At 40.4% G+C, this 11,743-nt stretch overlaps 1 protein-coding gene across 2 annotated transcripts in view; it reads right to left on the reverse strand.

The window, feature by feature from the left end:
• C3H8orf34 (chromosome 3 C8orf34 homolog) overlaps positions 1-11,034 on the reverse strand; it is a 479,559-nt gene extending 468,525 nt beyond the window's left edge. For both annotated transcript variants that reach the window (XM_052175408.1, XM_052175406.1), the window contains exon 1: positions 10,567-11,034. In XM_052175408.1, the coding sequence (XP_052031368.1) occupies positions 10,567-10,635 (69 nt within the window). In that variant the 5' untranslated portion in view covers positions 10,636-11,034. The remainder of the gene's footprint in view (positions 1-10,566) is intronic.
• Positions 11,035-11,743: the final 709 nt, after the last annotated feature.

Below are 11,743 nucleotides of genomic sequence, written 5' to 3' on the forward strand. Positions count from 1 at the left end.
ATGACTAATGAAGTTGAGCATTTTTTAAGATGCTTCTCCGCCATCCGAAGTTCTTCAGGTAAGAATTTTTTGTTTAACTCTGTACCCCATTTTTTAATAGGGTTGTTTGGTTTTCTGGAGTCTAACTTCTTGAGTTCTTTATATATATTGGATATTAGCCCTCTATCTGATGTAGGATTGGTGAAGATCTTTTCCCAATTTGTTGGTTGCCGATTTGTCCTCTTGATGGTGTCCTTTGCCTTACAGAAACTTTGTAATTTTATGAGGCCCCATTTGTCAATTCTTGATCTTAGAGCATACGCTATTGGTGTTCTGTTCAGAAACTTTCTCCCTGTACCGATGTCCTCAAGGGTCTTCCCCAGTTTCTTTTCTATTAGCTTCAGAGTGCCTGGCTTTATGTGGAGGTCCTTGATCCATTTGGATTTGAGCTTAGTACAAGGAGACAAGGATGGATCAATTCGCATTCTTCTGCATGCTGACCTCCAGTTGAACCAGCACCATTTGTTGAAAAGGCTATCTTTTTTATTAACAAACTTAGAAATGAAAAGGGAGATATAACAACGGAAACTGAGGAAATCCAAAATTCATTGTGGAATTTTAAAGAGAGTTGTTGATGCTTCTGCCTCTACCTTCCTCACCTCCCTGATTGTCCTTAGGCTTTGACTTCCCAGCCAAGAGCTCTTTTCCACTTAAGGTTATATGTATCCTATGGCCCTTCCTTAACACCTTTTCTCTACTAATAGTCCTCTCTCTAGTGTCATGGTTTATAATTACACACAAACACACACACATACATGCACACACACACATGCACACAAGTGCACACACATGTACACATGCACATATAAATGCACACACCCGCACACACACTCATATGCTTGTGCACATGCATGTATATACCTTAAAAACCAATACTCACATATGAAACTGTAGCCCTAAACTACATTAATATAGCCATAGACCCATAAGACTTAAAAGCCTCTACAGAGGTACTGGCCTATCCATGTTGATTGCAGCTCTATTCACAGCAGCAAGGTAATGGGATCATCCTAGATGTGCATTAGCAGATGAATGGAGCATAAAAAGGTCATGCACAGTACACTTTGATTCAGCCACAGAAAATGAAACTTTGGAAATTGAAAGAAAATGGATAGATCTGAAACTTTACTTGAAATAACCTAATCTCAAGAGTACTTTTAAATTATGATATATTTAAACAAATTTGCAATTCAAAAGTTCACCCAATGTTTTATATATATATTATATTTATGATATATATGATATTTAATAATGTATATGATAAAAGCATGTTATATATTAGCATATATATGTATTAAGATATATCACAATGTAATATGGATTATGTTTAATGGAATAAAATTCCAAAAATTTGTATTCTTTCCAGTAATTTGCACGCTGTTTTTTTCTTTGTTTTTAGGCAATATCTAATATTTTGCAAGCTGGCTTTAGATCACTATTTACTCACGGACTACTTTGAACTGATTCTCCTTTATCCACTTACTAAATGCTGGAATTACAGATGTCCACCACTATGCCCAGATTATGTAGTTCAATTGATCAGACATAGAGTCTGTGCATTTGGGGCAAACAATCTACTAAATGAGCTGCATCATTGGGTTAGCTACAATATTGGGGGAGAATTACTTTTTAATTGGGCATTTGCCATCTGATCACGAGTTTCAATATAAGAATTGTGTGTGTGTGCTGCAGAATGTGGCCTCTATCAGAAACTTCTTACTACAGGCAGCAACAGGAGGCAGACAATGAAGAAGGCAATTCTCCATAACATGCTGAGGAGAAGAGTAAAGGACAGTGCAGACTTAGGAGAGCTGTGAAGCTGAAAACTGACTCTGCTCCTTAGGCATACCCCAGACTCAAGTCACATATTGTGTGACAGATGCAGGTGACTGTGAGCATTGACTGTGTGGTTTGACTACATGTGGGTTCAATGATGTTACCACTGAAGGAACGAGAAATGAAGATGCCACCTAAGCCTTTGTCTTGCCCCAGCATCCTTAGGCATTTGCCCCTTCGATTTCGAAAAGGTATTTCAGCAGTATTTTAACTATACCCTCTCTTTACTCATTCTTTTACCTTATTATCTATCGCATAAAATATTCCTACAAATAAATAGTGATCAAAGCTTAAACTAAATGCATCTGATTTGCTTTATAAAACTGAGGTGAATTGTTCTCTAAATACTTATTTCTTTATGTTTTTGTTTTAATGTTTTTATTTTTGAGACAGTTTCACATTTATAGAAAAAATATAAAATGAATAGAAAAGTTTGCCTGTGTCCTTCAGCTCAATACATCCCCAGCACCCTCCTCCTTGGCAGGACAACTGCATCTAGAGCCATAGTCTATATTTAGTCTTCGTGTATTTCAGTCTGAAGCCTTGCATTTTTGAAGAGTCTAAGAAAGTCACATTATAAGCTATACCCCAATAGGTTTAATAGTTATCTTTGAATTCTTTTATTAGTTATACATAACTGAAATTAGTGCAGAAGTAAATTGTGTGGATTTAGTTCTGTTCTTGAAGTGACACATGTTACACTTGAGTGAGAAGAATGAAAAGCAGTCTCTCTCTCTCTCTCTCTCTCTCTCTCTCTCTCTCTCTCTCTCTCTCTCTCTCTCTCTCTCTTCCCTCCCATCAAAATTCACCCATTAGTAAAATCTCTTGAAATGGCTATTAGTGTCAGTATGAAGTTAGGTTCTTTTTTGATGGTTATTTATGTATAAATACACTTCTGTGTGTACAAGAGGGCACACGCAGAAGTCTGTGGATAACTTATGGGAACTGGCTTTCTCTATCTCCAAGTGAGTCTAGGAAATCCAACTTTGACAGGTGGGATTGTCAACAAATACCTTTACCCACTGAACTATCTCACTCCTCTTGTGAGTTGATTCTATTCTAAGCACTCTTGGCATTTATTTTCCTAAAAATAAGAAAGGATGTTTAGGGATGGACTATATGGCTTCTCAATTAGCACTTGTTTGATTCTCCCAGGCTGCCTGGAGCAAAAGAGACTGCTAGTAACAGGTCATAGGAGACTCCTTATTTACTTAATAACTGCCATTTTGAACATTCCATGTTTCTCTGTGGAAAACTACACAATGATCACAGCTGCTGGTCTCACATTCTGAATGCACAATCTCAGCTAGGGAAGTTTTGGTGCATTGCAAGGACACTTCAAAATTTTCTGTCTTGGACAGACAGACTTCTGGGGCTGGTGCTATGGAGGCCAGGCTCTGATTGTGCAAACATAAACTTTCATTTGTGTGTGAGGCATGTTGTGCATAGTGCAAACACAAACCTTGATATCTGTGCATGATGTGCTGCAATTGGTTCTAATAACCTTCTATAGGTATTAGAACAGGCAGCTCAGGCTTAGTGTGTGGCCAGGTACCTCCTCCCACACTGCCTCCCTCTGTGTTGTAATAAAAGTTTCCTTGCAAATGCCCTTCCTTTGCCTACTTTTCAAAGTGTTAGGTGATCTGGGAACACAAAAGCTGACTGCAAAGGCAGCAGAGGCACTGGCGTGGCAGAGGTACCAACTGTGGGATGATCGATGGGCCATGCTACAAAAGTGGCAAGACTGCCATTGTCGTCACAGTTGAAGGAGAGCCAACGTGTGCTGCAGCTAACAGCCTGTCTGCAAAAGAGACACATTCTGTGTCTTAGAGGACTCTGGCCTTTGTCACACTAAGACAGAAGGAAAGCATTCATACAGCAGATATTTCCACCTCAAGAACCCAGGAAAGTGCTATATATGAAGAAGTAAAGCTTCTGTTCCTATACAGTTTTCTATCTCTACTCCCTTGTCTTCATTCTCTCTGGTGATCTGTTAAGCAAAACATTTGATTCCATTGTAAATATGGTTTATTGTATAGAATCTTTTACTTTTATATAGTGATGGTGTTAAGTGCTTACATAGAAAGAAGTAAGAAAGTACAGTGCACCATCCCCAAATGGGGATTTGGACTTCATTTTTATTTTTCTTTCATAATATTTTATACACTATATTTTGATCTTCCCCCCACAAGGGGAAATAGAAAGGCTAGGAAACTGAGGCTGAAGGCGAATAGAAAGCTGTGGTGAGCCAAATAAATGGCAATCTTGGTCACTGGAAGAGTTCCAGGCAACTGTAAAACTTTTAGGGCCAATGGGTACAGGTACCACAGACCTTGGAGTGGTAACACTCGTCACTGCCTAAGGCCAGCCCTTGAAGAGATTCTCCTTTCCAATCCATGGTTTCAATCTGCAGAGTGGACAAGTCTCCTTCCAGTTGGTTGGAAACATTATTGTTGGAAGAAAATTGTGTATGCCAGGCTTCTATACTGGAAGGTTACCTTCCCATTTAAAATTGCTAAATATTTTGTGGGAAAATGCCTTGGAAATATGTCACATTTTCCCATCCATCCAACTTCTTCTCACCAGTTCAGCATTGGTTGCTTTTTCTTGCCTGGATTATGAAGTAGCAATTTCCCCAATCTTTTATTCCTTTAAATGTTACTGACTGGTATTCTATTAGTTAACCTTTCTCCTCTTCCAAGAATCAAACACATTCTGTATTCCATTAAATCATAGTGGAATAAAGTATTCTATTTTACCCAGTATGATAAACTTTTAGTTTAATTCTATATTTTGATCTTCAGTTGACTAGTTTAGGAGGCTCCTCAAACTAGCTTCTCTGTCTTTGTAACAGTATCATCACCCTTTAAACATCAGATTTAAGATGCCCTGAGTTCATTCATCTTATACAAACCTGCGATCAATCAGCCATTCCTTTAGTGATACTTATTTATTCTAGTAGGGAAAGATATGTAGATACCACAATCTGGGAACCAAGTGTGCTCACTGCTGCTCAAGTATTGCTACTCCTAGCTTCTCACAGTAGACAGAGCAAAGATATAAATGTGGTACAGACATCTTAGCATAAGTGAAGCTTAGACATGTTATCAAAAGACATGAGATTACATGGTACCTGCAACTCAGTTCTAACAACCAAACTTTTCCCCGCTTTTAATCTATGATCACTGTCTTCATTAATTAGAAAACTGGCTAGCATGATTTTCATTTTTAAAAGATTTGTTTATTTATGTATTAGTACTTTGATAGAAGAGAGGATTAGAGAGGAAAGAGCATCAGATATCATTATAGACAGTTGAACTCATTATAGATTGGTCAGTTTGATGCTCTTGTTTTTGTTGTTAGTAGGAGTGCTCGCAATTAGGTCCAGACCCTGTGTATGAAAGTCAGGTGCTTTCCCAGTGGGTTGCATCCTCAGCACTATTTCATTTTGGAGTCATTTTATTTCTTCATAAACTATTTGAAATAAGACATAACAAAGTAGAGATGAAAATAATGGGCTAATAATCTAAAGCATGTCAGATACACTTTAAAAGATTAAGGTTAAATCAATAGAAATGGATTAACTTTTACTCTAGGAAAGTTGATTAAAATAAATGCTTTTCCTTATCTTTGACTCTCAACTATTCCAGGGTTATCAAGACCAGTATAAAGAAACAAGAAAAGTCCTTGTAACTTCAAGAACTGGGTAGAAATCTCTGAGAAGAGTTACTCCAAAAATGAATTGGCTTATCATAAACCTGAAGACTTTCTGAATGACAAGGCAGTATTTTTATGACCTCTCCCCTGAAAGCATTTTATTACAATTACAGTGTTTACATTAATCTTTCAGAAAAAGTGAGGCATGGAGCTTAGCTCTATGGTCTAGAAAAGAATGACTAGCATCTTTCATTACCCTGTTTACCACAGGCCAAGCTCAGCTGTCACTCTGTGTACCCCTCCACATCCAGGAACACCCCCTAATCAGAGCAAAGCATGTACTGTTGTCAGACTATAACTCATAGGAACAAAGGATAGTCATGAGCTAGGGAAGGATGGAAACAGATTGGAGTTTGAGTTTACAGATGTGGAAGCAGCAGAGATGAGTGAGTGTCACTCCAGCATGATGTATCTGGATGGGTCTGGGAATGCCCCAGATCTGCCCATGAGTCCAGCTCACCCTGTGTGCAGCAAATCAGTTCATACAAATTTCGGCTATGTGAGTAGTACAACACTGACCCACAAGCACGATGAGAACGTGACTCCATTCTACTTGGTGAGCATTAAACCACATTTGAAGAATATAGTGAGTTTGGCTGGCCCACAGTCAGCATACACTTAACGTGTCTGTGAGGGTACACCAATGTCAACACTATTCTGCTTTGCAGTAGTGCAGGATGCTATACTCTCTTGTGACACCACAATCAATATATACGCTACCTTGAGGATCGTTCCAGCCAGTAGCCAGTTAATAATTACTCTGTATAATTGATGGGAATGAAAAACTCTCAAAATGCATATATCTTTGTATGGAAAATAAGAAAATTTGAAGACCCACACCATATAATCTTTCATGAACTAAGTTAAGTGATTTCTACTAAAGATAAAGGGAACTCTTTAATTCTCTAAGCAGGCGTTTGTCAGACAATTCAAGGGCTGAATTTTTTTTAAGCTATTACCTTTCTGGCATTGGGGTTTGACACCACTCCTGTTTTCACACCACACATTTTACATATGTTATAAAATGATTCCACTTTGGTAGAAGAGGAAACATTTTACACCCTGCCACTTAAGAACTTAAATGTACATTTGAAAATGATCAAAGGCATACTTCTGCTGTATCTCAGCTCTGGGAAGCACTACGATAAACCAAATGCACAGGCTCCGCTCTGCTCCCTTGCCTTTAACAAGCCAAAGGGAAACTGAAATGATTACACGCTGCATAAATCTCAGAGTTTGTAGAGTACGAGTCATTTTCATCTTATGTGTGTTTGTACTCTTTTGAAATGTCATCACCCAGGACTCTTATGCAATGATTTTTAGGCTTGGTTTGCTTAATGCTTCAAACTATTTTTATTCATATTTAAAGATAGTTTAAATGTATGTTCCTAGATTACCCGAAATCAAAGTCAGTTTCAGTTTATTTTGATTGTGGTATACAAAGCAATATTTCATCATCATTAATGACACAGAATAAGTGATAAAGCCCATAACTAAGGATAAACCAAGTATCACAATTTTATTGATTTTTTTTTAATTAAGCCTGGTGTGGTGAATCATGCTGTAACTTTCCAGCATTTGGGAGACAGAGGCAGGTAGATCTCTATGAGCCCAACATGGTCTGTATAGGAAGTTCTAACCAGAGCAGCTATGGCCACATAATCTTTAAAAATATCCCAAAAAATCCAGCTGTTCTCAATCCTAGAGGGGAGGTTATCTTCCCTATTTGATGTTTTTTAAGTAACTTTAATAAGCTCCCTTTAAAGTATTTCACTATTTTAAAATGGGGAGTTTCCAAATATTCCTCCCATACAAAGTGCACAGTGGGACATACACTCAGTGCATGTTTTAACCACTGAAGAAGCCTGTATCACTAACCCTCAGGCCCCGATCCAACACAGTGGGGGGTGATAATCATGACAGCTGTCTATTTCAAATTGTACTTTTTAAGATAATAGAGTTTATTTTTTTAATTTTTTTGTTTATTGAAAAGGGAAGTAAAGGGAAATAAGAACACTATGATAAAATTAAAGATTTACATGGAAAATATTTCAGATAAACACATTAAAAGTGACAATTTTCATGGAAAATTAAAGAGTAAAGTGGTAGACATGTAACACATTGCTAAATTAATTTAAATATGGGATAGAAACATTTTATGATAGAATTGAAGATTTACATGCAAAATATTTATGATAAAATTGTAGTCTGAAAATGTTTATAATTCCACCTTCAATCAACTCAGAATTATTTTTATGCCTATCATTTTATCTATATAATTTCCATCATAATCTTTAATTTTAACATGTTCTCTTTTTATATTTCTTCAATTTTATCAGAAATATTTTCCATGTAATTCTTCAAGTTTATCAGAAAATGTTTATAATTTCAGTTTCAATCAACTTAGGAATACTTTTATACCTACCATTATTGTAACTATATAAAAATTTCCATGATAATCTTCAATTCTAAATTGTACTTTCTTAAAAGAAATTTTTAGCTTGCCTTTTCATTTCTTAAAATATAATCCGAGAAGGGGAGCAATCTACTGTAGTAGTCTTCTCTTCCAGACCCACGGGGAGGGGGTGGGTCTCTACTGAGCTTCCAAGTCAGTTCTGAGAATCACTGAGTCACAGGAATTTTATATCGCCAATATCCATCTCAAAGATGCTACTTCTGGGCTTGTTATTTTGCGTTTTCATTTCTTAAAATATAGTCCAAGAAGGGGAGCAATCTACTGTAGTAGTCTTCTCTTCCAGGCCCAGGGGGAGGGGGGGTGGGTCTCCATTGAGCTTCCAAGTCAGTTCTGAGTATCACTGAGTCACAGGAATTTTATATCACCAATATCCATCTCAAAGATGATACTTTTCTTTGTTTGATTAATAGTTTTGGGTTTGTGGTCTTTGTGACATGTATTTCTCTATAGCCCAGACAATTTTTTAATTCACCCTGTAGCTCAGACTGAACAGGAGACTGGTGATCATCCTACCACAGCCCAGCAGGTGCTAGCACAGCAGGTGAGGGCTATCACATCTGACTTTGGCATTGACTCTAACTTGAGGAGAAATAGACTACAAATTGGCATGAGTTCCCAAACAGGTAAAATTGGCCAATTCTACTCTCAGAGCCAAACTCTGTCATAGTCACTGCTCAAGTACCAGCACCCACCCTGCCGTGAGCAGACAAGAAATTCCTACCCATTTTTCTCTCTTCAGTTATAGAAAGTGCACATCAACCCTTAAAAATTAACTACTCATCACTTTGATCCGAGCTAATGTGCATCCAGCAAAACACAAAGCATAGAATTTTGTTGCTTTGGGTGAGGAGATCTAAAGCTTTCGTGAAGCAATTTTCTTAGTCACTTAAAACTCTTCAGAGGGAAATTAGCTGCTGAGCATTAAAGGGGAGGAGACTGCTGATAAATATCAAGCCAAGATTATTTCCTAATTATGGAGAAAGTTAATTCCATTATTGCCACTTGGAAAGAACGATGGGAGTTTTAAAATAAGTTGAATGAGAAGGGGATCTATTAAAAGCAATTCACTTATTTTTTTTCCTTGAATAATTGTGCTTTATGTTCCAAGAATGAAACCAACAGATGCAGTTGAAATGCCTTCATTCTATTATTTTGATGCAATTCATATACCATTTGATAGCCTGCACCTAGCTTTCAGTGTTTTCCTGATGTACAGCTGTATGTAATTTATAATTGTTACACCAGGGATAAGAAAGGCTGCTGACCCCTTGCATGCCTAGGATAAGAATTTAGCAGAAGCAAAATTTCCTTTATTAACATTTGAAACTAAAAATTAAGAGACCCCCAAGACTTTGTGGCCCCTTTAACAGAATTTCCATTAAAACAATACTCCAACTTCTCCAAATTTTTCCACATGAAGTTAAGGCTGGGCAGAAATACTTGGAAAAGCTTAGTTATTGGAAACTTGCCCTCCCCAGGGAAAGAGACCTTTTTGTGCCCCCGCCATGAGCCTTTTCAAGCAGAGGTATTAGAGCTGCCCTGCTCCCGCCACCCGCATGTCTGCATATCTCAGCTGCTCTAGTCTCCAAGAAGCTGCTCCATTCTCGGATCATCACCATCATCCTTTTCCGTTCTCCCTAGCTCTTCAGCCTAAGACATAGGCAGTGGCTTTTTGGGTGTGCGCAGGAAGGAGGTCATAGGATAGTGGATTGCAGAGTGAGGAACCTCTGGCATCGCTCCCAGGTGAGCCTGGCCACCTGGAGGACCCGGTACTCCACAACTCCCCAGCATGGGGCCAGCATCCTGACAACCTGCTGACCCTTAGCACTTAGGTGGTGCCTGCTTTCTGCCCCTAGGTCGGATTTTCCCCTTGCCTCTCTCTTTCTCCTTCATTGTGTTATTGTCATTAATTATTTGAAGGCGAAAGAAAACATCTGAAGACAGGGGTCCTCAGAAAATAGGCATGTTTTCCTAAAATCCTTCTCTGCTTCTTTCCATCTCTGAGAGCAGGTACTGTCGGCTGTGCAGTGGGTGTGCACTCCACCGTCCAATGTGTTTCCCAATGGACCATGTTAAGTATTTTTCCTCCAACCAACACCTCCACATTTTCAGGTTCTACTACTGCCCATATTTAAAAGAAAAAAATCAATATGCAAGCTAATGTGAACTGTGTGTGTGTGTGTGTGTGTGTGTGTGTGTGTGTGTACATCTGGATTACCTGTCTCACCTTAAGCCCTGCCATACGGATACTAGATGCAAGACAGTCAGATGGCTCCAATAGTACTGGTAGGCTGAAGTTGGGCCCTCAGAGCTCACCTGTCTGTGTCCAGGTAACTGGCCAAGTGCCAGCCGGGTCGCGTTCCAGAACACCTAGCGGGACAGTGCTCCCTCTCCCGCGCATTTGCTCAGCACCCTACCTTAAGACAATTCTGATTTTATTCCTGCACCACCACCACCCCCCCAAAGAGAGCGGGATCATTCCCTATCAGGCTCCTTACCTCAAACAGAGGACCGATCTTGTTTTTCTCCAGGTAAGCCTGGATTCGGGTTTGTTGACGAGATGCCATGGGGAAACAGAAGGGTCGGTCAACAGAGAGATGATAGTGTGCCTCGGTCGGTGACAGCCCTATTCTACCCCCGGATGGACCCAGGACAGGAACTCGGGAGCCTGGGCTTCCTGGCACAGCGATGGCTAGGAAGCCGGTGAGCAGCGAGCCCAAAGGGAGCAGGGCTCAGGGAACTCGGGCGAGGCTCTGCCAACTCAGACAACTCCAAGGCGAGGGGAGAACCACATTGCATCCTGCAGCTCGCGCCCACCCGCTCTCCGCAGCGCCGCCGCCGAGGGGAAATCGCGGGCAGAGGCTGGTCTGTCCTCTGGGCGGCAGCAGCAGCAGGAGCCGGTGGCCAAAGGCGAGTGTCTGTGCAGCTCCTCCGCGAGTCCAGCCGGGGACAGCGCGAGCCGCAGGGGCGATAGCGCGCGGAGCCGCCCAGAGCGCGCCACGCCGTGCGCCCAGTCCCGGCTGCCAGGAACCAGCACCCAAGCTGCTCCCCGAGGTGGTGCTCGCTCCCTAGCGACAGCGCCGCTCAAAAAGCCAATGGTAAAGGTGCTTCTTTCAAAGTGCACATAAATCTGGTGCTTGTTGGCTACTCCTTGGCAGCTTACAACCGCAGCTCCTAAGAGGATGGTCCTAACCACTCAGCTTGATCTTTTCCTGGCCAAGCGCTCTGCCATCACTAGCCCGGGATAAGAGAAAGCCAGAGACAAGAACTATGGGTGGGTTTTGCCGCGAAAACAAAAGTTGCTTATGTTAAAAAGAAAAACGAAAGGAAAGGAACTAATATTTGTTACGGCCTTGAGCAAGCCAGTCGCAACCCGCCTTGCTGCCTGAGAATTGATTGAAAATTCCCGAAGTGCAGACACCCAAAGGCTGGAAGCAAGCCTTAGGCATTTGGCAAGGAGATGAAACAAAAGCAAGTCAGCTAGCTCTCTCCTTTACCAAGTTTGCTTTCCTGCCTACACCTTCAGTTCTGTCTGAGATACCTCTAGTTAGGGCTCTGGGGCGCCTATCTTCCACCCAGCAGTTCTTCCTCTAGAAACCTCGTGAGCACGTCAATTTTACCTAAAACCTTCTTAGTATCCGGGGATTTTTCAAGTTTAAGATCCATTCATCAAAG

This window comes from Apodemus sylvaticus, chromosome 3 (assembly GCF_947179515.1).
Source record: "Apodemus sylvaticus chromosome 3, mApoSyl1.1, whole genome shotgun sequence".
Lineage (NCBI taxonomy): Eukaryota > Metazoa > Chordata > Mammalia > Rodentia > Muridae > Apodemus > Apodemus sylvaticus.